Genomic DNA, 26,607 nt, shown 5'->3' on the forward strand with positions numbered 1-26,607 from the left:
AATCAAAATTCAGGACATTTTAAATAGATGCTTTGTTGGGCATTTGTATGACTATGATAATGCCGCAGCCCGACGGCCCAAAGAGGAGTTACCTTTTTAAACAAAAAAGAATCACAATCAACTTCTGTTCGGTGTCGGCGAGGAGCCGGTGGCTCAGGCTGCCTAGCCAGGCTGGCTTCATTTCCAAACATCAGAATTTTTTGCCCTCTATCAAGGCATTCTGGGCTCCATCCCTGTGGATGGATGGATGGATGGATGGATGGATGGATGATGGATGGATGATGGATGGATGGATGATGGATGGATGGATGGATGGATGGATGGATGGATGGATGGTCAGCAGCACCAGGCTCCTCAGCACATCATGCAGGACAGGACAGCTGATGGTTTCAGCCTGTTTTTGCTGCTGACCCAAAGCTGCTGCAGTATTTGGTGCTGGGACTGGGTGCAGAGGTCCTATCCCCCATATCCATCCCAGGTCATCCTGTTCCTGCAGCATGGAGTAATTATTTGCTCTTCTTGGGGTGAACATGAGCTTCACGCACTGCCATGAGGTGAGCATGGTATTTTCGGTGCCATCCCCCATGCCCTGAAATCACTGTCTCTCCACAGACCCCCATGCTTGGAGGACTGTGTCCTCCCCAGGATGTTCCCAGCACAGTGTAGGAGCATCCAACAAGGAGATTGGAATTGGGGGCAGCTCCAATTTCTCCTTGGTGCAGCAAGTGCTCCCCAGGGCACACGTCATGCCCCCAGGAATGATGCTGCTCCATTGTGGAGAAAGGAGAAACCTCGTCCCAAAACCTCTGCAGCTGTGGTGTTGTCTGCCACCATGAGCACCCATCTTAGGGTGCCCAGGGAGAGGTGACCTCTGGGTCTCACCCTGGATGGGACACAGACCTGTAGGTTCAGTGGAATTTTTGGCTTTTTAACAGGTTTTTCTTCCTGGGGAGAAATGGTCAAGCAGGACAACATCGTGGTTTGTCTGCTTTTGGGGAAAACAGTGGATGGGGTTTGGATCTGGAAGGATGGAAGGTGCTTGGCTGGAGGGATTGAGGGATGGCAGAGGGCCTGGGGGGATCACTGGGGACATGGAGGGGTAGAAGAAAGCAGGGAGAGGGGCTGGCTGGGAGAGATGGGTAATAGAGGCCTGGTGGGATGGATGGGTAAGGGACAGGTAGAAGAATAGAGAGAGGCAAACCTGGACAGCTGGAGCAATGATGAGGTTGGGCGTGGTTGAGACAACGATTTTAACTGGGAACTCCTCATTCATCCTGACTCCAAGAGTGTCCTGTGGCTGGGAGCAGACCCTGAGGGCAAGCCAAGGAGAGCAGCATCGCCAGCAGCACAATCAGGTGATGACAGATCTCAGCCCAGCTGTGCTGGTGGTGTTCTCCTGGCTCTTTTTATGAAGAGGCTCCCCAGAAGGGGAAAATTCCCCAACCAGCTGCATGTTTATCCCAGTAGGATGGCTATGGCTCTGCTGACCCCTCCTCAGTGGGGCATGGAGGATGTGGACACGAGCACAGAGCAGTGGCAGAGTGGGCCCAGTGAGCAGAGCCCCACACAGCACTGGCTGGAGGGGACATGGACAGAGGGGACATTGACTGGCCAGCACTTGGTAGCTCTGCTGTGACGTATTTGGGGGGCAGCTGAGGCTGAGCCTTCAAAGGGAGCCTGAGCAGCACCCTGGGACTGATGGTTTGTGCTCTGAAACATGACAGCACAATGAACAGATCCTGGCTTCAAATGAATCCTGCAACCAAGGAGAGCCTCTGCTTGGAAGCAGTGATTCTGCAGCCTCCTCTCAGCCCAAGACTGACATCTCTGTTCTTGTTTTCTCCAGATGAAAAATCTCTTCTCGCCCGTGTGCAGTCCCCAGCAATGTTCTCACACATGAATGCAGTTGCACAAAGAGGCTCCAAATGTGTGCAGCCCTCAGGGTTTCCTGGACTAGACTCTGGTGTCTCAGTGTGGTCACCCCTCCAGCTGGGGCAGGAGCTGGGTGGCAGCTCCCTGGACTCCTGATTTCTTTTGATTATGCCTAAACCACTCAATCACACAGTGGCTGGAGGGCTTTCCCTGGAGTGGGTGGAGGAGCTGGAGGCACCTGTTGCAGTGTGCTCTAAAGGTTTCACTGAGTGCCCCATCCCATGCCCAGTCTGCCCCTTGGAAATGATTGCTGGATTTCCAGCACCCTACCACCTTTGGGGAACTGGCAGGTGCTGTAACACTTACTGGGTCTCTCACTGGAGGCTTCAGTTTGGAGGTCACAGATGGGGGACCCCAACCCAGCCTCAGGGGCTCAGGGCACCTGGTGGCCCTAGGGAGCTGGGCTGGAGGCACAGGAAGGTGCTGGCTCAGCATCCACTGCCCGCCTGTGCCCAGGAGCTGGGGGGCACAGGGCAGGATTGGCCTCACACCACAATGCCAGGATCAGGCCTCGACCCCCAGCACAGTGCCCAGACAGGGAGCCTATCCCCAATGGGTCCCCACATTTCTCCTTGCTCACATTCACAGCTACGGTGACAACTCTGAGCCGCCCCTGTCCATTTTCCACTCACTGCTCCCCCTCATTCAAAGCCTCTGTCCTTTTAAGCTATTTTTTTCTCTCCTATTCATTTCCCGGACGCCTCGATCCTTTTCTCCTGCCTAGCCCCTCTCCTGAACAGCTGCTATGCTAATAAGCATGAGGCAGAAAAGGGAGCGAGCCTTTGCAGGGCAGGGGAGGAGAGAAAGACCCCAAAGCCCTCCAAATGCTAAATAAATCCAAGGCTGGAGCAGCATCCCTGAACAAAGAGGCCTGGCCTCCCCCCTCTCTTCCCTTCTTCCCAATTCCACCACCTTTTCACATTCAAATCCATTAAACAGCGAGCAGAAAGACCCCGAGTATTCATAGCATTGCATTAAAGAGAATGGTCCCTCTCCATCGGGGGCCGGGCAGAGGGAAGGGCTCTCCATCCCCTCTGGGCTGGGAATCACCCAGCTCGTGGAGGGAGGACAAAAGCCTCTGGCACCACACAGGGAGACCAGTGTCCTTTCCCCTGAGATCCAGGGTTCTTCCCCACATGGGACTCTTGGGCTTCTCCAGTGGGATGGAGCCCCTGGTTCCTACAGGCTGTGCCGGAGCCTGGGGGTGCAGGAGGATGGGGGCCCCCACATCTCCTGCCCGCTGAGAGAGTGCTGGAGAGTGCTACAGCAATGACAGGGCAATGGGGACACCCAGATTTGAGGGTGGTGAAGATCTCCCCCAGGCAAGGGCAGCTCCCTTGATCCTGGTGCTGGGTGAGGAGGGAGAGTGCTCCTGCCCGGCCAGGCACAGCCCAAGGTGCTCTGATGGTGCCCACCAGCCCCTGAGCAATGACCCCGCTGTCCACCACAGCCGATGGCTTCCCAGCACAGCAGGCGCCTTGGGCTGATAACAGAGATCGCTTATACCAAAACTGATGATTTCATATCCACCGTGCCTATTTTGCCCTAAAGTCAGATCAGCTTTCTGGTGCAAAGACCAGATTCTCTCATTCTCTGAGCAGGAGGAGGCAGGGATAGAGGTGGATGTGCAGTGGGCTCCCTATCAACTGCTGAGGTTGATGGTGGGATGCCTGAAAGGATGGGATTTTTCTCTGGGGGAAAAATATGTGGGCATTTTCTTCTTCTGCTTTCTGGGATGGAAAGGGACACTCACCTCTGGGAAGGATTTCATGCTCTTCTCAGGGACTAAGTTTCTGCTGGAATCACAGAACTTCAGGAGATGAGGCTTTTAGTACCAGATACTGAAAAATCTTTTGAATTCATGGACTTAACATGTTAGGAATAAATTATGTCAGCTGGACCATGGAGACCATGATGGTCACCTGCAGTGCTCAGGAGGCAGCAGTACCTGGGACCCTCCTGCAGTGATCAGTGGAGTGGGATTCAGCTCTGACCATGGAGGTCCATCTGAAGTGGCATCTGGGTTCTACTGTGGAAGAAAGGGAAGGATGGAAGCACAAAGAGCTTCCCTAAGCTCGTTTTACTGCTTGTGATGTCCTGGCATGTCCTTCCTGGCCCCTGGCCCAGATTCTGGAGCCATCCCCTGGGCACCCTGAAGCATCTCATCTGGCACACAGTGCTGTCTTTTGGTGCCTGAATCCTGCTCTGCACCAGTACAATGAGGAGTCTGGAAGGTGATCAAGGCTGCCCCAACAGGCCACCTCCATGGGCTCAGCCATATCTCACCCTGGGCTTCTACATTCCTGTTTACCTGGTCACCAGGGCTCCGTGCTGACCACTGCAGGTCCTACACAGATTTGGGGTGCATGAGGGACCAGACCAGCAAGAGATCTAGATCAGAAAATGGGGAGAGGTGGGACAACCCTCGGGAAACTGAAGATTAGGTTAACCATTACATGGGACATGGGACACAGGAGCTCCGACCCCTGTCCCTGCAGTGCAGGACCCCAAAGCTGTGTGAGCAGTGCCTGGACTGTGTCTCTGCATGGGATCCCTGGCTCCCCAAGTTGCTCCTCTGTGTGGGGTCCCTGAGGTGCCTTCACAGGTGAGGTTTCAGGGCTGTAGAACTTGGCTGACCCACCCCATCCCTGCTTCCCACTGAAGACTACCCAACTCCTCAGGCCAGGGAGAATCTTGTTCAATTCTGGGAACTTTCTAGGCTCCACAAAGGATGTGTTCCCCCAGAAATCAGCTCTCTGAAGTGAATTCAGCAGGGACCCCGAGAGGTTTCTGAGACCTCCCCCTATCCCATGAAGGAAGCCAGCTCTAGCCAGGGGTCAGCCTCAAATTCCCAGTTTGTGGAGACGTTCCCATGGGGAACTTGCATGCAAACTACAGATTGACCCAGCTCATCAGAAACAGGTAGGGGCTGTGCTGCTCCAGCCTCCATGGAGTGTCCTTGGGCAGAGACAGTGGGCACCTGTCCCACACTGCTTTGACCAGGGGATCACTTCAACCTGTGCCTCACCTGGGACAGGACATAAGGGTTGCCCTGGCATGGAGAGACATGGAAAGCTCCAGATCCTGCCAACACCACAGTCCTGCTCCTGGATGACTCCCCATGTGTCTCTCCATGGGTCAGTGACAGGTTGCTATGGTCCACCATTGCCCTCGGGGACCCCTCATTCCCAGTGTGACCCTGAGCCCACCCATCATCTCACTCTGCTCCAGCCTTTCCTGAGGACCAGCCTGCCCCTGACCTGCCCTCAGAGCAGCCCCATTTGCACCCCGACCTGCATGGCCCTGGGAGGTGCTGAGAAGGGCAGGGAACACTCTGGGGTTTTAGGGAATCTTCTAAGAAATAACACAACTAACAAGCACTGGGGCACCACCATCTCTGCCACCAAGGCTGTGGCTGGAAGTGCCCCAGCCCTTCTCCAGCTCTGCTGGAACGAGGGCTGGGAACATCCCAGAGCCACAAATTGCCCCACATTGCTGCCAGACTGCTCCAAGGGCTGCCCCAGATGCCTCCTCATCCTTGTGGGAATGGCTGGGAACATTGTGTACTGAGGGGCTGACACAGGAGAACTGCAAGCACTGCTGTCTTCCATCGTGGCTTGCACCTCGAGGGGTGCTGTGGTGGGACCATCCTGGGCAGGTCTACCTGCGGCAGCAGGTGGGACAGGGGTCGGGTCGTCCCTCCGAGGGGTTGGCCGGGGAGAAAGGTCCCTGCTTAGCAATGCAGGAATGTAGGCCGGGTTGAATGCAGCGGAGGCGGGTCTGATCTGGTGCCCCACTAAGCCTCCATTCTTTCCCAGCCGGTGCATCTTGTATTCAGGCTGCCTGCTCCTAAGCAGAGCGTCTTTAATCCTTCCCTTGTCTCCTCCATTCCCTTTCAGGCCTTTGGCCAATGGGAAGGGGATGAGCAGCTCTCTGCAGGAAGGAAATTAAAAGCGAGGAGGAGGGTAGGGAGGAGGAGAACGCGGGGAGGGGGACTTGGAAGGGGAGACAATCCTAGAGTGGAGATGCCAGTCATCGGGGTCTCAATAGCCCCATTCACCCTGCCCAGCCACACAGAAAATCAGGGTCACCAGGATCCATGCCCTGCCTGGAGACAACTGTTGCTTTATTCTTTTTAATTGCTGGAAAACGCAGAAAAGTTCACTTGTGTGTGTGGCTGGCTCCGGTGGGGGCTGCGCCGGGGGCCGCGGGCGGCGGAGGGGCGGGAGGAACGGGGTAGAGCCCGACCCGCAGCGAGAAGGACACAAAAAGCAGACGCACGTGAGGGTGGGGGCTGGACCCGGCGCGGCGGAGGAGCATCTGCACGGCCAGGCAGCCGAGCGCCAGGACGGGGACAGGGCGGTATTGTCCCCCGGGCATGCATGGGAAGGGTTCCCGGTGTTTTGGGGTGGAGGGGCCAGGCAGGGAAGAGCTGTGCAGACCGACACGTGTGGGCAGATGTGTCCCCACATCTCCAGGCACGGAGAAGCCTGGTTGATGCTTCTGGCTGGAGACACAGGGACCAGCCAGCTCAGAGCACACGTGGGACACCCAGCGGTGCGCCGACACCCAACCCGAGGGGTGCTGACACAGCTCCCAGATGGACATTGGGCTGTGCCATCTCCACTTTGAGACGCTGCTCCAAGTGCCACCCCAGTCAGGTGAAGGTTCCACCTCTGCACATGCATGGCCATACCCAGGGGATGTCTCAGAGAACAGCTCTGGGGAACCAGCTATCCCAGTTGCCCTCTCACTCTACCATCCATCCCTCTTGTTGTCCCATGTGCCCAGATGTGGCTGAGCACCAGTCTTGACACACAGGACATCACAGGCTGTTGCCACCCATCAGCAGCCCAGCAGGGCTGTACCAGCAGCTTGGCAGCTGCCCTCTAGCTCTGATGGGTGGTGAGTGCCAAGGGATGCACTGGGAGAGAACATGAGTCCCTGGGCCAAAGATGGAGCCACTGTCATCCTGCCTCCATCAGGGACATCTCTGTGCACCCTCCCACAGGCCTCCTGTGAGCTGGGGGTGACTTGGGTCTGTTGCAGCCTCCAGATTTGGGTTGCACTTCCCGCCCCAGTCCAGCTTTGTCTTCCTTTGCTCTGCCCTTTGCTCAACACTTGACTTTCCTGTGTGAGGAGCATCAGAGATGTGCTCCCAAGCACTCTGTGACCCACAGGACACAAGGCAGTGTCTTCTGAGGTTTCCCTGATAACCACGTCCTCTTGCAAGTCATAGAATTCCAGACTGGTTTAGGTGGGAAGGGACCTTGAAGCTCATCCAGTGCCACCCCCTGCCATGGGCAGGGACAGCTTCCGCTATCCCAGGGTGTTCCAAGCCCTTTCCAACCTGCCCTTGGACACTTCCAGAAATGGGGCAGTCATAGCCCCTCTGGGCACCCTCTGCCAGGGCCTCGCCTCCCTCACAGGGAACAATTTCTTCCTAATATCTAATATAAATCTCTCCTCTTTTAGTTTAAAATAGCTATCCCTTATCCTGTCACTATCTCCCCGTGTAAAATGTCATTCTCCCTGTCTTTTACCAGCCTCCTCTAAGTACAGCCTTCCCCAGTGCCCATCGCTGCCCGGCCGCAGGAAGGGGGCTCAGGGGAACCCTCTACCCGCCCGTGGCTGCGGCGGGGCCGGAGCGGGGCTGTCATTCCTTACCGCCGGCTGCCACCTAGTGATGGAGTGACCGGGGCACCGGGGACCCCGCCTGGGGACTCTGGGGAGGGACCCCCGGCTTGGGGGCTGGAGCTCAGGGTTTTGCTGCGCCCTGGATGCTCCTCAAGAGAGAGTAGGTGGGGCGAGGAGGAGGGGGGCTACCGGAGGCGTCTGTGCCGCAGGTCCGCGTCTGCCCCGGGGTCCAGACACACCGGGATGTGGCAAGAAGATCTGTTTGTGGAGATGTCCAGACTATCTCTTCCGGGACAGAGCAGGCCCGTGCCCGGGCAGCAGCACCTGCTGGTCCTTATCCAAGAGTCCGTCAGTGACCGCGGGGGAGTGGAGGGTGAAAGTCCAGATGACTTCTGCCAGTGTGGTGCCAGCTCTGGCCCTTCTCCACAAATATTGGGCCGTGGCCACCTGGAGAGGGACTCCTGCCCTTTGCTCTGTTTGCAGTTTCCCTCGGGCTGTTTGGTTTCTGTTAATCATCCAACGAAGGCAAACACTGCTGGGAAGGATTGAGGATGGCCCAGCATTTCCCACTCCTCCCGGCCCAGGGACCCTCGACTGTGGGATGTGCCACACCCAGCTGGATCCTGGATATTGGCCATCAGCTTGGGACTGCCTGGAAGGGGTCCAAAAGGGGAGCAGGAAACTCAGGCTCTGTTCCCTATGGATACTGATTAGATAGCTTGGGCTAAGTGCTGGGCGTCCCTCAGTGCTCTCCTCACCACAGGGTCAAACTGGTCCATCAGGGCTGGGGGCTCTTTGTAGGATGACAGAGCAGGAATATGAATCCCAACATAGAATAGAGGAGAAAGACAGGTCCTGGCCCCATGGTGTAGGAACAGGTGAGGGTGAGGAGCTCAGCCTGGTGTGGCTGGTAGGGTGCTCCACTCCTGCACCCCACACAGCTCCCTGCAAATCCCCAGCACCGCCAAGGGCAGTGGTGCTCCCTGGGTCGTACACCCCACCTCCCCCAGCAGCCCCCCCGCAGGGTGGCCGGCCCCGCTGGCCCTGGTCTGAAGGTCACAGTGCTGCACAGCGGGGCAGCACAGAGTCCAGGATCCCACTGAAGCGCTGAGGCTCAGCAGCAGTCCGAAGCCACCAGCCATGATTATTTGGGGTCTCCTTTCCCTCCTCCTCCTCACTGTGGCTCGTGGAACCCCTATCGGAGACCAGGATGAAGATATCCAAGTGCAGGAGAATTTTGAGGCTGAGCGGGTAATGGCAGCTTGTGGTCCCTTAATTCTGGGGGCAAAAGGGATGGGGTAAGCTTTCTTTCATTTTCCTCCAGAAAGAAGGGCAATAATGCCTATGCCCATGCCAGGCTGTGTGGGACAGGCATTGGCAGTGTGGCACCCCCTGGGTGCCACTCAGGAGGTGCCAGGTTCTGGGGTGGCCTCATCCTGGCAAACCCCAGGCAGGGTGGATGCAGTCTGAGCAGCAGGGCAGATGAGTCCTGTGGAAAGTCTGTGGTTCAGCATGCCAGGATGCAGGCTGCCTGGGAGATCCCCCACAATGCTCCCTGTCCCCTGCCAGGCTTCATACAGCCCTGCATGTGTGCCCAGATCTGGGTCTCACTGGTATACATGGGTGGATGACAGCCTGATGCCTCCAGTCCTGCCTCATAGTCAGGGAACCAAGGAAAGTTCTGCTCAGTGCTGATACACTTCCCAAATCCTGCAGCACCTCTGGCCTCTGCACCCTGCATCATCACCTCCCAGTTTCTCCCTGCATCAGGAATATTTTGACTCTGCACAAAACCAGGTGATGTCTCACCTTGGTAAGGGGGGCTCACGGTGCAGATGTGTCTCCCATCTCCCTGCAGATGCATGGGAAGTGGTTCGACATCGCCATCGGCACAACCTGCAAATGGATGAAGAACTACAAGGAGAAGTTCAGCATGGGCACGCTTGTGCTGGGCCCTGGCCCCAGCACCGACCAGATCAGTACTACAAGTACCAGGCTGAGGTATGGGGCACTGCTGGGAGCACTGCTGGAGGTGCTTGAGCCTCCTCCAAAGCCATCCCACCCAGGGGTGCTCCCTCTCCCAGGGGCTGGGAAGACATAGGAGTTACTTGCTCTGCCTGGCATCCAAGCCCTGAGGAGGGGATGGATTGGGTTCAAATACCCAATACCTTGGGCAGCATGATTTCAGGGGTCCTGCATCATGTCCTTCGTGCCCCAGGCATGATTTTCATGCCATAACCAGGGAAAATAATCCTACCAAGTAGCTAATTGTTTTCTTCCTCTCTTCAGGCAAGGTGACTGCACACTAGTCTCAGGGGAATACCAGAAAACCAGCACCCCTGGAAAATACACCTACTACAACCCCAGTGAGTTGGGGTGAGGCATGCCTGGGAGATGGGGGGACCAGCTCTGGGGACAGCTGGCAGAGGTGGAAGGGGTTCAGAAGAGCAGGGCTCAGAGGCCACTCCACAGTGTGGAGTGGCCTCTGATGTGGACATTTCTAGCCAAAGTATAGAGTAAAGCTGCAGGGAAAGGGCTGTTTGAGCACTGTACCTGCATAGCCACAGGATGATGAGATGTTGGCAGCAGGTCACTCCTGTCCACAGGGTCCCAGGCTGGGGCAGGGAGCAGCCACACTTCAGGAGCATTAGTGGTATCTCAGTTGTTCGCAGCTCTTGGTTTCCGATCCCCCCAGCTTAGAGACTGGTGAGCCTAAAGGGACTCATGGTTGTATCAGAGTCTGCTTCCCAAACATCACGGTTTTTTAATTAGATGCCTGATTTCAGCCTCCAGCTTTGGGGCTGTCCTACACTGTTCCATCTCACCATGAGGAGCAGGAATGACATCCCTGTATCTCTGTCTCACCCAGGATGGGATGTGTCTATCCAGTCCTATGTGCTCCGTACCAACTATGACGAATATGCTGTCATTCTGATGAAGAAGAAAAGCAGTTTTGGTCCAAGCACCACCCTGAAGCTGTATGGTATGTCTGGCCATGGCACTTGAGGGCAAGCAGGCTCTAGGGTGGACCAGCACAGCTCAAAAACACCACCTATAAGGGTCTCTCAGCTCCCTTGGCCTTAAGGGACCTGACCATGGGGTTTGGAAATGGTGGCTTAGACCAGCTCGTCTTTGGCATGGCAGAGGTGGAGTCTCATGGCTCCATGAGAGCCACATCAGGCACTGATGTGAACATCCAAATCAACATGGTCTTTGGGATGAAGGTGGTGATATTTGCTTAGAGGAAACCCAGCCCTGAAGTGGCAGGAGATGCTGTCTTCCATGATTAAGAAATATTAAACCCCCTTTGTCCAAGCCCTTGGTCCAGGCTGGTCAAGAGCAGCAGGCTGCCCAGGGAAGCAGTGACATCACTGTGCCTGGAAGGGTTCAAAACACATGTAGATGTGGAGCTCGGGACATGTTTTAGCGTGGACATAGCAATGCTGGGTCAATGGTTGGGTTCAATCTTTGCTTCCCTGATTCTATGTTGGGAAGGACCAGGAGTCTGGTGTTGCACCCGCCTGCAGCCACCCAAGCTTCAGTGGGTGCTTGGGGACTGCACTCCCACACCAACCCTGCTCACAGCCTATTCTCTTTCCCAGGGAGGAGTCCAGAGCTACGGGAGGACCTCATTGAGTCTTTCCATCAGCTGGCTCTGGAGATGGGCATCCCCGAAGACTCCATCTTCATCCTGGCCAACAGAGGTAACCTCCCCTGGGCCATGTGCCTCCCATGCTGCCAGAGCACTCCAGCTGCTCCTTCTCGGTCTGCCAAGCTGGGGAGACAGGGGATGGTCAGGAGGAAGGAAGGAGAGACAAATGTTTTGGTAGCATGGAATGAAAAGGAAATAAGGCCATGTATCAGTCAGGATTTCACCAGAGAAATCAGCTTCCAAAGGGGTCCGTGCTAGGCTGTCAGGTCAATGAAACCACACCACTAGGATGAGGGCATGGGACACTTGTGTCTGGTCCCCAGGCTGGGTGTTGCCAGCACCTGGGAGGCTCCTTGCTCAGTCTGGGGTTCAGAAGGGGCTAGCATAGTGGACAGTGTGTGTGTGGCTGGGGGTGTGGCTGTGAGTGTGTGTGTGTGTATGTGTGTAGGATTTTGGGGGGACCCAGGGGGGTGTGGGGATTTTAGGGACATGGGCATTTTAGGAGGGTGCTTCTACAAGTGAGAGGTGGAAAACAGAAAGAGGAGAATAACATTGGGTGGAACTAGGAGGGTGTCCCCTTGCCCAGGGTCCTGCATGTGCACAGTGCTGGACTCACTGAAGTTTGTCAGGACACCTCTCCTCTTGCACTGCTCATCTTCTCTCCTGCTCCTGGGCCAGGTGAATGTGTTCCTCAAGAGACTGAAAATGCTTCCCAGGTGAGTGAGCCAGCTGGGACCTTCTGAAGTGGATCAAGGCCAGAGACATCCCTTCCAAGCCAAACTCACTGGAGATTGGGTGTCCAGGGAGAAGGCTCCATGGGCAGAACATGTTCTTTGGGCAGTGACTTCACTGACCATCCTGCAAGTTGCTCTTCCACCTCTGCTGATGGGCTTTGCCTGCAAGGATGGGGGTAGGGCAGGCGCAGGCTGCAGGGGGAAGGTCCTGGTGGCCAGGTGGGCACAAGAGCTTATTTCCAAGTGGGAGACTTTTCCTACTCTGATTTTTTTTTCACAGTGTGAAGGTTGCTGGTGTTTCCTTGCTCCTTGCCTGTCTGTGTGTGTCCCAGCCAGGCTGTAGGCCCCTTCTCCAGGGATGGGGGAGCTTAGCACCCACTGGTCCTTCAACTTCCATCACTCAGCACCTCCCAGTCTCTCAGGGTTGAGTATTGAAAGATTTTCCAGGGAGAATGGGACTTTCATAGGAGAAACAACCCAGTTGACTCAAGAGCAGGTAACACATCATTGAGGCACATCCCCAGCATGAGGCACAACTTGGGCACTTTGGGTGTCTTAATCCACAGCCTGGGATTGTGGACCCCACCCTGGAAGAGGACAGGGCTGGGAAGATCATGAGGTGTGGACGGATCACAGCCTGCAGACCCAAGATCAGTTACTGGAGATGTGCTGGGAGCACAGAGGAGGGTTGTAGCCTGAGGTGCCCCTGACACAACCCACTCTGAGGGCAATGGGGTGGGCAGCAGGTCCCACAGGCAGGGACTGACGGCAGCTCTGTGCTTCCTTACTGGTGCAGAGAGCACGGAGAGCAGTCCTACCCCTGGAGGAGGGTTCAGCTGCAGGACCCCTGCCCACTTACATTGGCAATAAGGAAGGTAGGTCCCAGGGGAGGGGGCTGCATTGGGATCCACCTGGCCTGCCCTCCCATTTGCCTGTGACCCGTGGTGTGCTGGTCCGCAGACTCGTGCCGGCTGAGCCGGGACCCTGGGCCCTGCAGCGGGATGCTCTCCCGCTTCTTCTACAACTCCTCCTCCATGGCCTGTGAAACTTTCCACTACGGAGGCTGTCTGGGCAATGGCAACAACTTCTACTCAGAAAAGGAGTGCCTGCAGGCATGCCGGACCGAGGGTGAGAAGCCGGGGGCACTGGAGGTGCCTTTGCTGAGGCATCACAAAGGATCTGAGCAATGCCTCGAATGCCATGTGCCTGGCATCCATGTGGGAGGTATGGGGGGTCCCTGGACACCCCGCCTCATGCAGCTCCTGTCCCTGCAGCTGCCTGCAGGCTGCCCATTGTCCCAGGTCCCTGCCAGGCACTGATGACACGCTGGGCCTTCGATGCAGCCCAGGGCAAGTGCATCACCTTCAGCTATGGGGGCTGCAAGGGCAATGGGAACCAGTTCTACTCGGAGAAGGAGTGCAAGGAGTACTGCGGGGCTCCTCAGCTGGCAGGTACTCCCCTTGGCCCCCACCCCAGGGCAGCAGCCTGCAACATCTCCTGTCCTGCACTGGGTCTGCCTGGGGTGGGGACAGGGCTGTCCTGGCTCTGGATGGGTCAGTCCTCACTCTGGATGGGTCCAGGATGGGTGCATTGTGGGCCTAGGATGCATTTGCCATGGATTAAGGATCAGTCTGGCTCTGGAATGGGTCTGAATTTGTTTTGTGCTCTGCCAGGGATGGGTCAGGCAGAGCACAAAACATTCTGGGTCAGGATGGACCAGGATGGGTGTATCCTTGGGCTGTGATGGGTTTGTCATGGGTCCGTGATAGGTGTGGGATGGTTTTGTGCTGTGCCTGGGAGGGATCTGTCCTGAGCAGGGAATATGGCCATTAGCCCACAGACAGTATGGCAGAGCAGGGCTGGGCAAGCTGCAGACATGCTGAGACCATGACTGAACTTCAGTGTGGTCTTGATGAGAGGGGGAACATCCCCAAGCAGATTGGGGTGCAGTGGGGAGCAGTGGAGGTGACAGCCTCGGGCTGAAAGACTTGGTGGTGCAGGAACCCTGACACCAACTAAGGACCAAGCCAGGGTCCCTGTCAGGGGTGTGATAGCTGCCAGCCCCCCCCCAGCTCCAGCCAGTGCAGGGGTTTCTGTACTGAACCTCCTTGGGAGACACAACAGGCACCACCTATCCCTCAGGGAAAATGATGACCAGTTTGTCAGGAGTCTGGCAGAGAAAATCATCCTGCAGAGAGGGGTGACTGAGGTGTCTTCCACCTTGTCCAGCCCTGGGCGTGCCAGCTCCAGGAGGGCAGGAGCTGGGGATTTTGCCTGATCCCACGGATGGGAGATGGAGCCTGTCTTAGGGCAAACCCCATCTTTCATAATCCCTGCTAGCAATATAAAGTACATTAATGCCACCATGGCGCATGGTGGGACACAAAGTGCAGGACAGCCCATCACCTGCTGCGTCTCTCCACTTGCAGAGGATGAGGAGTTCCTGCAGCTCTCAAACTGATGCAGGCAGAGGATGAAGAGCCGGCATCCAGCACCAGGGTCCTGCAGGACAGTGCTGACAGCTGTGGTGGCCCAGCAGATGGCAAATGTCTCTCCAGCAGTAAATGTCCCTCATGTGACCAAAGAGCGCAGTGTCAATCCTCAGGCTGGTGGGGAGCAGGGTGAGGGGCGCAGGAGGGGCAGGGGATGCTGTGGGGTCCTGTCTGGCCTCCCTGGTGGAGTTACGGGGTTCTCCCCACCCAGGCTCTGAGCCCACCTCAGGCCACTGCCCTCTGCCCATCCAGGGCCGGGGGGGGGCCACCGTGCACCGAGAGGCTCAGGGGTCCTGCTGGATGGGGTCCAGCCCCTATTTGCCAGGAGATGGGGTTGGGCTGCCGGGAAGGGGACAGCGAGGGAGGGTACAAGCGTCTGCTCCTCTCTAACGGTGAATGATTGCAGCTGGCTCGGGGTCACGGTGGGACCGGGGAGAGCCGTGTGGGGGGCACGGCCGAGATGGGGGGCACGGGGGATGGGGCAACCACGAGGGGGTTGTATGGGGTTTGCAGCATGGGACTACGGGGTGTCAGAGAGGACCCTGAGGGTCACGGCACAGTTACGGGGTTACGAGGGTCACGGGAAAATGGGGCTGGCATAAAAGCGGAGGACACGGGTAATGACAGTCCCAACGGGTACAGGGGTCCCAGGAAGGGATTAGAGGTGTTCTGGGGGTAGTCCCAGGGATGCTGCGGTGGCCTCGTAGGGGTGTATGGGGGTCACGGGTGGGGGGGCTATGAAGCTGCCAAGAGGGGATTGCTAGACTCTTGGGGGGCTGTGGGGGTCCCAGGAGGGCACAGCCGGGGTTATGTGGATCACACTGGAGGGTCTCAGGCGTGTTGGGCTGCACTCGGCCTTCGAGGGGGTCACGGGGGGGGTTCCCAGGGATCGCGGCGGAGACCGCGCTCCGCGCTCTTCTGTCCTCCGCCGGCCGCCGTAGCCGCGCCGCGCGTGCCCCGGTCCCCTGCGGTGAGGCGGAAGAGCCAAGATGGCGGCGGCGGGAGTCCCGCGCCGCCCCCGCTTCCCACGCCTGGCCCCCGGCCCCAGTCCCCGGTTGGACTGAGCGGCCGGGCCTCACCGCCGCGTGCCGGACCCCGGCACCGGTTCCACCGCCCCGCGCCGGGACATGCCCCGATAGTGCCTCCACTCCCCCGGCGCATTTTCCTCCTGCCGGCCCGGGCCCGCACACCTCCGCCCCGCATGGCCGGGCCGGCCCCGCCGCAGCCCTGAGCCGCCCCGTGCCTCCGCCCGGCCCCTGAGCCCGCGCTCGGCCAGTTCCCCGGGGTGCAGGTGTGGGACCACGAAGATGTTCTCGGCCCTGAAGAAGCTGGTGGGCTCGGACCAGGCTGCGGTCCGTGACAAAAACATCCCTGCGGGGCTGCAGTCCATGAACCAGGCGCTGCAGAGGAGGTTCGCCAAGGGAGTCCAGTATAACAGTGAGTCGGAGCGCTGGGCCGGGGAGGCTGGTCCAGCCGGGAGGGAGGCGGGCGGCCCGGTCTGGTGCCCCGTGGCGTGCCCGGGCTGGGAGTGTGTGTGCTTTCTTTGTGCAGGTTGGTGCTTTTTTCCGTATTCGCTCAAAGTCAAGTTTGGAATTAAATGTTGGAGGTTATTGGAGAAGTGAGGGATGGAAAACTTTTGTCTTTCGGTGCAGAACTCGGGACCCGCGGTGCAGCAGCATCCCTGAGCGCTGCCTGCCGGCTGTGGCCCAAGAGAGTGTGCCTGGAACATCAGTTTGTGTCAGTTAGAGCATCAAGAGGGTAACTCCCCTGAGTGCGTGGGTGATCTTCCCTGCAGCGCAGGATAATGGTGCTTGCAATTAAGCTGTAGTGGTTGTATAAGAGTGTATTAAAAAGCTCAGCTCTGCCAGGCTTTAGTAAAAGGTGGACAGTAAATACCTCTGTGTGCCCTTGGTACGTCATTTCATCCTAACTGTCTTTTCTGCAACTCATACATTTGCTCTTTTATCGAAGAATACTTTGAGAATTCTTTTTCTCTCAGTGTTGAGGCTTAGAGCTTCATTTTTCCCTTGGAGCTCAGTAAAGGTGATTTCTAATACAGTGTTTCAGGAGGGCACTGCAAGTATGTGAAATACTTCCCAAAGTGACAATTGTGAGATGGGGACAGCAGTTATGTCATTCCTGCTGAAAATAGAACTGGTTCCAGAGAGCGCTGTGAGTACCAGCTCATCTGTGCAGATCCAGGCAGGCGGGGAAGGCAGATTGCAGAAGGCTGAGAGATTGGCAGGTGGGAAAAAGACTGATTTGTGAATGTGGCACTGGATAATTTCTGTGAAGGCACACGTGTTGGAGGAATAGAGCTGCTGTTGGATCTCAGTCTGAAACAGAATGTGATGGAGAAGTTACACTTTGGGTTTTGGGGTGTTTTTCTCTTTGTTTAATATTATGGCTGTGCTTTGGGACTGAGGTTTCAAAATGCTCTGTTTTACTAGAGCATTTGGTGCCTTTATCCCTAGCACACCTGAAGATATACCAGTGCTGTTTAATTTATAAAATTAGTGTAAAAATTAGCAAGCAATCCTGAGTGTGAAAAGTGTGTGAAAAGAAGTGTGATTGTTGAGACTGGGTTTCCAGTGAAAGATGGGGGTGAGGATGAAGGTACTGCCTTGGAACACAGCACTGCAGCCTTAAACACCTGCTGGAGATCTGCTGGTCTCAGACTGTTGGTTTGTGCAGAGGCTTCATGCAGAGGCTTCATGTGGCCACATCCCAGAAGACCTGTGTGCTGCATGGGCAGCTGAGTGCCAGAGATCAGGTAGCTAATACCAGCTTGTGAATTATGTAAGAGCCAGGAGCTGGCTTCTCAGACAGGGGAGGTTTGTGCTGCAGATGGAAGGGATCAGCTGCATCCTGCTGGCACAGGATGGGACCAGCTCTGCTCCATGGTGATTGCATCATGCCAGACCTGTGCATGGGCACCTGCCTGCCATTTGTGCAAGGCCAAAAATGCTAACTGTAGTTTTGCTGCTTTTTGTCTCATTAGTGAAAGGCCTCAGGAAAGATTGTTGGTTTGTGCTCTGTCTTACCAGGATTTGTGTTCTAGTTACTGCTTTATAGCTGAAAACTGCAGCTTTCTGTCACTGCCTTAAGGCAAGCTTTCCAATCTCCATAGTAACTCTTCCCAGCATCACTGTTATATAATATTTACAGGCGATGCAGGCTGGCTTATGAAAAGGCTTCCAGGTACCCCCTATAGCCATAGCACTGGGAGATGGGGAGCATTCCAGCATGGTCAGGTGGTCTCAGTTAAAGGTGGGCTGTGAAGGAATGTCATTACAAGGGCCATTGCTCAGGAAAGGCAGAACTGCAAATCCTGTGCATTGCCAATTCTCCTTTCTTGGCAAATTCCTGACACTCAGCAGAGGAGTGCAGGATGTGGTTTGGAGCCACCGTTAGCACACAAAGATCTTTACAACTCTTCTTTTTCCCAGAAACTGCCTGAAAACTAAACCAAGGGGTGCTGTGATTTGTTTTACAGAAATGTTTCTTTGCTGCATTAGACCACTGCAGATCCTGAATGAAGCCTGTTTGCTTCCCAGAAATATACTTAGTATGCTGAGAATATATTGGATTGTTCACTGATAAAGCAGGCTAGAACACAGGCCTTGTACCTGGCTCTAGGTGCCTCCCTGGGCTCAGAGCAGCCCCTGCTGTGACAGCCCTGCAGCTCTCAGGTACATTTTGTAACAGATAGCCCCATGTTTGAGGTGGTGCTGAAGGCTGTGAGGTGTTTTAATGGCACTGATAGTTACAGACCCTAGGTAGAACAGAGCACTAAGTTGAACCTGAATTATTTGTTTTGATGGTCCCTCTCCTACACAGTCAGCTTTTCAAAAGAAAGAGCATTGCGGGCTGGGAAGTTTTAGATTTTTAATGAAATTATGAGTGCAGAGACCAGTACCAGCCTTTGGCAGCAATCATATCCTTTGCCTGGGACATCCTATTGTAAAACAAAAGCATTTCCATACTGCATTCCAGCACACACACACTCTGTACCATCTGCATGGAGCTGCTGTGGTTCGCATCCAGTTAACACCAGAGTTCCCTGAGCATTCAGAAAACACAGAGCTGAAAATGACATGGGTCTCTGCCATGAATGTCATGGCTGGAATCTTTATAGGAAATCATGATTCCAGGGCTGGGGAACCAGTCTTCGTGAAAACTTGCTCTTGTTTTCCTGCTTGGGATACCCTGGATCAGGTGTGCTGCCTGGCTCTTCCAAGGGCTGTGCTGGCCCTGTTAGGGAGCGTGGCAAGAGCAAGTAAGAGGAAGTGGCTCTCATGCCTTTGGCAGCACTACTTGTTTCAACAAATTACAAGAGCAATAGAGCAATTGCAGAACTTAATTTTGAGCACCAGAGTGCTCAAATGTGACCATTTATGTAAGGCAGTGATGGGCAAACAATGATCCTGGGATTTGCTGATCAGGGACAGGAACAAAAGGCGTGGAGGTGCTAAATGTTAATCCATTCTATTCCCCAGACGTGGAATCTTTGCTCTGGACTTTACACACTGCATCCAGTTTGTCACTTGACAAACCCCACTGCTGTGTGTGTGCTTGGAGCACAGGCTGCTGCCAGTGCTGGGATACCAAAGGCAGTAGCTCCAAGAATTGTCCCCCACTCCCTCTCCTTATTATTCCTTATTAATTTTTTCTGTGTAACATATTCCTTATAAGACAAAGCTTAATTAATACCATGTACCTTTTTAGTAAGCATTATAGTCCTTACTTTTTTTGTGTTACTTGGGAGTTGTAATACCCAGACTCATTGTTAAGTATTTTCATTCAGCACGACTCCTAAAAGGAAGGCTTCTCCTCTTCCTGCCACTTCCCACCTTCTCTTGTTTTCTTCTGTGGCTGACACAGGTGTTTGTGCAGCTCCTGCCAGCCCTGCTTTGTCTGCTGCTGGCCTGTGCCTAAGGGAAGTGTGCTTGGGGGGGTTCTGCAGAGCAGGTGGTGCTGCTTTTGGCACCAGAGCAAGCTCCAAGCATTTCAGTTGAAATCCCAAAGACCTTAATGAGGGTAAGGTTATGACCCTCTCCATGGGGTTATTAGTTTTGGGATCTTTGCTGCAGAGTCCTGGAGGAATGTGAGCAAAGCTGGGAATTCCTGATTTCTACTTCTGAGTTGGTCTCAGACCTGTTCTCTGGGCCTGTATCATCACTGCTCTGCTTCCCTCTCCCCATCTGGAGAATGGAAATCCCTCTGGTTTTCCTGATGCAATGACTATATGAATAAAGTGATTTGTTTAACTTTTTCCTTGAACCTTGATCTATTCCCCATCCCTACCCTTTTCCCCACAGATAATTCTTCTGTCTTTGCTGCAAACCTCTGTCTGTTTGCAGTAATTACTGATTTAACTTCAAATCTAAAAAAGGCAACAGTTTTACTTGATAGAATTAACCTTGCCTATAGTTATTGTTCCTCTTTCCACATTCAGCCACAGCCCAGGCCTATGATGCACCAGCCTGACTGTGCTTGGAAGCTCATTCAGGCCTTCCTGCCTTGCAGGTGCCTGTCACTGAGCACACCTGCCCCAGCCAAAGTTTCAAATAGAGACTTTGCTGTGCTAAAACCGATTTATGTTGCCTGCCTTCTTCCTGTTCTGTTTTTAAAGACTTTTTCTTTCTTCAGGAAAAGAGTCAGTGTACACTATGTAAGAGAAGAGAGATTCTAATGGAGAATGCTTGGACCTGCTCAGACTGAGTGTGTGATGCCACAAGCACCTGGCACTGATCTAAATGTGAGGTGATTAGGGCTGAGGGGGATTCCCTTGCACTCCAACCATGCCTTCCATACACTGCTCATTCAGCTGGGCAGTGGAGCTAGAGAAGAAAACTGAAAATGGATAATTTCAAGGTTATTTCTCAGCCAGTTCAGTTTCTTGATCCAGCTCCATGTTTAAGAGCATAAAAAGTGGTGTGGGCATGAAGTAAGACTGTCCCTTCTGGGGAGAGCTCACAACCTCATTATCTGGTAGTGATCCTGAAAGTGCACCTTGAGAGCAGCCTGACTATTTAAAGAAAGGTCTATTTTTCCCTTAAAACTCACAGTTTTGGTATCTCATGCTGGATTCCAGGGCAGGGCGAGGATATGAATTTGAACATTTTAGGGGCAGGCAGTGAGAGCTTGGAAAGGTTTGGGTTTGAAAGGGGACAAATGGAGTCTCGTTCTGCCTATGCCATGAATTGGCTTCATGATTCCAAAAAATCAAAGGGATGTTCTACTGATTGTTTTTCCCATCTGTAAGTAGGAAACAACCACACACAAGATGACCAGAAATGCAGGAACTGGTTTGTTGTGTCTGCAGAGACGCTGTGGGACCTTTAAGTTAAGTCAGCCTATAAATACTGTGTTCATTTTTGCCTTTATTCTCCTGGTGTGATAAATAATTTTGAAAAAGAATAAACAGCTCTTAAAAAGAATAAACCTCTGTGTACTACAAAAAAAAAAAAAAAGCACAGTGGAACTGTTGCAATGGCAGAATTCATCCACAGACGTTGTGTGCTTTATCTTCAAGTTGACCTCTTCAGTTCTTCTCTGAAACGACTGCAGCAGCTCCTGAACTGCAGCAGAAGGCAGCCTTCTGTCTCACATCTCCTTGCCCAAATGATGATGATCAACCTAATGCTAATCACCTGACTGCCATTGGATGTGTCTGAGGTGGCCCATTTTCCAGGGGATCATAGGTCCAAATCAAAACACAAGAATAAAAATTCAGTTTTATTCAGCTGAATAAAAATTCAGCTTATGTTTTCCAGTAGCCATGTAGTTGCTAGTAAAAACAAAGATGGCATTGAAAAAGAAAAAAATTCCACAATGTAACAGAAAATTTAGAAAATAAAAGGTAGTGTTTTCAGAAAGAGCAAGATAACGTTTGAATTGACTCTGGAAAGTTCATTATATTAATTGCTACAATTTATGATATTTTGAACACTTGCTTTCCTTGGAAGAGTTTGAAAGGGTTTCTGCCTAAACTGAAGCAACCAACCCAAGGCCCTGGTGACAGGAGGTTGTAGCCAGGTGAGCATCAGCCTCCTCTACCAAGTAACAAGTAACAGAAGGGGAAACAACCTAAACTTGCACATGGGGTGGTTTAGATTGGCTATTGGGGAAAATTTGTTTGCAGAAAGGGCTGTCCTGCCATGGCACAGGCTGCTCAGGGCAGTGGTGGAGTCCCCATCCCTGGAGGGATTTAAAAACCATGTGGATGTGGCACCTGGGGACATGGTTTACTGGTGGCCTTGCTAGTGCTGAGGGAATGTTGGAATAGTTGATCTTAAAGGTCCTTTCCAAATAATTCTAAACCTAAATCATTCTGTGATTCTGTTCTCTCAAGGCATGAGAAGTGTTTAAGGAGAAAGGGAAATGATACAGGAGGTAATGGAAGGAAGAGCCTGTCATAAAAGGCCAGCAACGGAATAGGGTATAATAAAGTAGGAGTAAGGGCCAGGGAGAGGTAGAGAAGGCAGGAGGGTGGGAGATTGTTGCAAATGGGTGATTTAGATCATGTAAAGAATGAGCAGCAGCCATACAAGCAGAAGTGGTCTAGGTATGATATTGTTCAAGTGCGACTTGACAAATGTCAGTGGCAGTGTTCACTCTGTTACTGACCACATGCATGAAACACCCTGAGGAGAATCGACTTAGAATTGGGGTGGAATGAGTTACACAGAGACCCTCCTGTTGAGTTACAAGGCTTAGAGGGGACCCCCTTTTCTAAACTCCTGATGGAGCTTAGGTGCTTCTGGGTCCAATCTTAGTCTCAGACTTGGCCTTGGACAGTTTATGTCTAATGGACTTATCTATACAGAGTTTATAATAATTAATACTGACTATCAATTTCATTAGTATTAATGCCACATGCCAGCAGTTCCTTACTGAGGATCTGTTGGGCAAGGAGGGATCTCTTATTCCCAGGTACGGGACCTCAGACCTAGAGGGGTGTTCCAGTTGAAGGGGAGACTCACAGGCAGACTGTCCAGCCACAGTTCAGAAAGAGCTCAGATTAGACTCCTGATCTGTCAGGGCTAAAAGGTCTCTGCCTCAAGGAGAAGCTTAAGAGATGTCCCAGCTTCAGGGGAGGTCCCCACCATGCAGATGCACTGCTAGGCACAGAGAGCTCAGGGAAGGCTCATCCTGTCTGTCATATTGATGGGATAACGTGGAGGCTCATAGTCTGATTGCATTCAGTGGGAAGGATGTGCAGGAGACTCCTTGTACCCACATCTTTCTTTTTTCCTTGATAAATGAGTTTTGGAAAAGCCACCTGGTATTCTTGTGTTAATCCATGGTTGGTGTGGTGTTCCAAGCTCATGTCTCCCAATGCTGGCTGTGTCACTGCTCCTCTCTGCCTTTCCTAGAATTCTTGGTCCAGCCATGGCTCAGCCCTGTGCTTCCTTTAAAGCCTGAACCAAACAGATACTGGTTTGCTTAAGGGATCAAGTGTGTCCATCAAAGAGCAGAGGCTCATCTGGCTGGAGTTGTGCAGATTCTGAAGATTCAAGCTTGCTGTTGGTTTGTTCTGCTGAGCTGGTATGAGTTGCTGAATAAACAGTGATTTAAATAACTGAGGCTCATGTTTTCTAATGAACCCCATCATGCCTGTGTAGTATGGGAGGACTAATTACATCTGAATAATGCCTGCAAAAAGTTAGCATGCTTTTCACAGCATTCCTCAAGTTGTGTTTAATCACTTTATTTGTCTGCTTGCTCTTTTCTCTAGTGAAAATTGTCATCCGGGGGGACAGGAACACTGGAAAAACCACACTCTGGCACCGACTGCAGGGAAAGAAATTTATTGAGGAATATATTCCAACTCAGGAGATCCAAGTCACCAGCATCCACTGGAATTACAAAAGTAAGTGGAAGAAGGTGGAAGGAATGACAGACGTGGGACAGTGCCTTGGGGGAGGAAATTCCACTGCAGCTTCATTTGCTTTTTTCTTCTCTGTCAGCTTGGGAAACAAAATGGTCTCTTTTCAGGCTTTTTAATTTATTATTCATAGTTTCTCAGTCATGTTTTTAATTTTGTCAGACGCTCTATGTTATGAGTGCTAAAGAATATGTCTGTGGAAGCCACAGTTCAAGGGAAGTGTTTAATAGGTGGTCTGAAGTATTTGAAAAATTTGTAATATGCGTGACATGTTAATGAGGAGGGGTTGTTGTGCTTTGGGTGTTACTGTATTGCCTAGAAGTGGATACATGGTGCAAACTGGATTTCCCTGATGAAAATATAGAGATTCTGGTGACTGGGGAGGATTTCAAAAATTATTGTAGTACTGTTAGCTCTAGTCTGGCTTACTGAAGCACAGAAGTGCCAGTGCCTTTTTTAAGTTCTTGCTGCAGTGTGGTTTTAATTTTTATTTTACTGGTTGCAAGTGGCTGTGAAAGCCCTACATCCCACCTGGAAAAGGCACTGCAGGCACTGAAGTTGTGTAAGGTCGTGATTCAACAGTGCATTAAGTCCAGTTTTCAGGTTGCTGATCAAGAATTCCACAGCCTTGTGGGATGAACTCCTGATTCAGTATGAAAGTGCTGTATAAGACTGAGTATGCTGTACAGAAAGGGTCAGCAGTTGTTTGTCGTTATCATCATCATCAGACATTGTCCATCTGCCTCACTCTGATCTTCTGTTGAATCAGGTACTGCCCAACTCCTCCCAGCTGGGAGAACACCTTGTGCAGTCGGGTGAGCACCAAATTGAGCACTGTGTCTAACTCACCACCAAATTTGAATTGCCAGGTGATACCATGATGCCCAAGTCTCGTGATAATGCTCAGAAAGCCACAGGATGTGTTCACCAGCTGATGTGCTGGGGTCACATAGAGATGTTTCCCATCTGCAGCCAAACCTCTTGTATGGTGTATGTATGCTGTGGCATGCTTCCCCTCACTCCTCTTCCTTCCTCTCAGGATGTCAGCACATCAGTTACTGAGGAATGAACACAGAGCTTACAAGTGGAAACTATCTCCAAAATCAATTTGAATGCTTCAGCCTAAACTGACTTAGATCAGAGTAAGAAATAAAATTCCTGTTTCCTAGATACCCAAGTGTAAAGAATGCACTGAGTGTTAATTGTGGCTTTCTGCAGTATCATGCATTAAAGCATCAGAGTTGGGTTTCTTCTCTGATAGGTGCAGGTAACACAACACTTGTGTTGGATACAGTCTGGGAGTCTGGCATTTATTTTAGGAGGCTTATTCATATCTAACTGTACCCATGAACAAGTACAAAATGTGTGCATGCAAAAAGGTGTTTGGAGGAAGATCCAGTCATCTCACCTGTGTCTGCATTTCTTTCCCTGAGCTAAGGCTCAGACACTGCTTTTTCAACACTGATGCAATCCTGGGGTAGAAAACACCTGCACCTGAGGCTGGCTTTGCTGTGTGCTGAGACCCACAGGTGTATAGGTTATTTCTAGGGCCCACTTCCAACCTTGGTGTGTTGTGTTTCTGTAGAGCTCCCCAGCCAGAGCTGACAGCACTGTGTACAGATGCTGATGGACTTTTCTCAAGGTTAAGTGTTGCTGACCTTGTAAAACTACTTGAAAAAAAAAAAAGCTGTACCTGAAACTGTGCCTTTCATTTGTGTTTCTTTTACACACTGTAAAATAAACACACTTGTTTCTTTTACACATTGTAAAACACTGTACTATTCTCTTAGTAATAATTTCCAATAATTTAGGACATTTTCCATTGACTTTCTTTAAAACATTTCAAAAAGTAACCCCCATTTAAAAGACATTGTGAAATCTGTTTCCTGCTGTGAGAAGTTTCCATCCAAGACTGGTGATATGGGCCCTCAGAGTTCTTGGTTCAGGTCTAAATCCTGCTCTGTCGGCCATGTTAATCTGTAGAGGAAAAATAAAGTTTGTTTTTCCTATGTTCATGCTCTCAGGCTACCTTGAATAAACATTATGAGGGAGTTGATGGCAAATATTTACAGAGGCTAATTACATCACTGACAAATATTGAAGGATTCTTACATTGCCTGGTCTTAGAAGAATTCCATTTTAGATGCAAAATGTAGGACCTTCAGAAATTTTATACTTTTTAGGAATTAATAAAGATAGCAGAATCTGAGTTACTTCTTATTCAGAATGAACAAAGTTGCTTTTCTGTGCCAATTGTAATAGGTATTTGTAATTTTTGTGTCCAAGTAAGGAGTTACCATTACTGACCCTAAGGAACACTTTTTTGAATTATGCTGATCACCAGGTTTTTCTCTGTTTGGCAGCCTGAGAAAGGGAGTTTGAGATAAAAATTGACAAACAGTTGTACTCAGATCCTTCAAAGGTCTGAGGGATGGGAATGGGGGCTGGCAGAGTTGCTTTGCACTGTAGGATCTGTGATCCAGAGCACAGGAAGTGAATCCTGTCATTGAATGAGGGTAAAAAATGTGTGAGGGCCTGTGAGTTCTTGCTGATGAACCCACCTACAATGTGTTCTTAGTTTTAAATGAGCTTTCTTGCAATTGGAGCCTTTTCGTGTCTCCATCATTTTGTTGGAAAGCAGTGCTCAGTGTGCCACTGGCTGGGGAGTATCTGGTCAAATAGCAGCTCAGGCAGATCTTTGGAGTGCTTTGATCCGTGGTTTGTGCTAATCCAAGTTATGGAGTTGAAAGGATAAATTGGCGTTCTTTTTGCTGCCACAGAGCTCCTTCGGGTGAGATGCTGCTGGGTATGAGTCACACCAAAGCCAAGAAGCAGCACTAAAGCAATTGTCCTCTTGCATGATCAGGATAATCAGGAATGGCACTAGTATTGAAAGGGGAGAACTTCCTGGTTGTGAGCTAGCAGGAAAAATGTGGAAATACATGTTTCCTGGGTCTCGTGCAGTCGTTTTCTTTGAAAAATTCTCCCCTTGCCCTCAGCCAGAAGGGTTTAAAGCAGGTCTGTGGGGACAGGGGGTTCAGCTCCCCAGCTGCCAGGACTGCTGCTGCTCAGCAGGGTGTCAGTTCTGTGGGAATCACACAGCAGACCAGCACATCCTAACTGGGGGCGTGTTTGGCTCCTGGGAAGGAGGTGGAGAGCTTAGGAGCAAAGTGCTGGTGCTAGGGCCCCTGGTCACCCCAAGGGCTCCCTTCTCTGAACTGTTAGTCCTGATGTACTGCTTCACATGGCACTTCTGGAAAGAACAGT

At 52.3% G+C, this 26,607-nt stretch overlaps 2 protein-coding genes across 2 annotated transcripts in view; both read left to right on the top strand.

The window, feature by feature from the left end:
• The first annotated feature begins 8,709 nt into the window (after window positions 1-8,709).
• On the top strand, window positions 8,710-14,416 carry AMBP (alpha-1-microglobulin/bikunin precursor). Its single transcript, XM_071453745.1, has 10 exons — window positions 8,710-8,820; window positions 9,428-9,570; window positions 9,859-9,935; window positions 10,439-10,552; window positions 11,172-11,273; window positions 11,900-11,937; window positions 12,752-12,830; window positions 12,916-13,083; window positions 13,230-13,406; window positions 14,385-14,416. Exons 1-10 carry the CDS (start codon window positions 8,710-8,712, stop codon window positions 14,414-14,416), a joined length of 1,041 nt encoding a protein of 346 aa, XP_071309846.1.
• A 972-nt stretch (window positions 14,417-15,388) lies between these two features.
• RABL6 (RAB, member RAS oncogene family like 6) overlaps window positions 15,389-26,607 on the top strand; it is a 53,417-nt gene continuing 42,198 nt past the window's right edge. The window contains exons 1-2 of the mRNA XM_071453782.1: window positions 15,389-15,884; window positions 23,191-23,325. Coding sequence (XP_071309883.1) covers window positions 15,755-15,884; window positions 23,191-23,325 — 265 coding nt within the window. The 5' untranslated portion in view covers window positions 15,389-15,754. The remainder of the gene's footprint in view (window positions 15,885-23,190; window positions 23,326-26,607) is intronic.

Source organism: Agelaius tricolor, unplaced genomic scaffold (assembly GCF_023055355.1).
Source record: "Agelaius tricolor isolate 1412-34295 unplaced genomic scaffold, bAgeTri1.0.p SCAF_37, whole genome shotgun sequence".
Lineage (NCBI taxonomy): Eukaryota > Metazoa > Chordata > Aves > Passeriformes > Icteridae > Agelaius > Agelaius tricolor.

What these genes read in the sequence shown, in the direction of transcription:
- AMBP (XM_071453745.1), top strand. Translation starts at nt 8,710, where the DNA reads ATGATTATTTGGGGTCTCCTTTCCCTCCTCCTCCTCACTGTGGCTCGT. An exon ending in CTTCATCCTGGCCAACAGAG is followed by an intron (nt 11,274 to 11,899) that starts GTAACCTCCCCT and finishes CTCCTGGGCCAG; the next exon opens with GTGAATGTGTTCCTCAAGAG. An exon ending in TTACATTGGCAATAAGGAAG is followed by an intron (nt 12,831 to 12,915) that starts GTAGGTCCCAGG and finishes GCTGGTCCGCAG; the next exon opens with ACTCGTGCCGGCTGAGCCGG.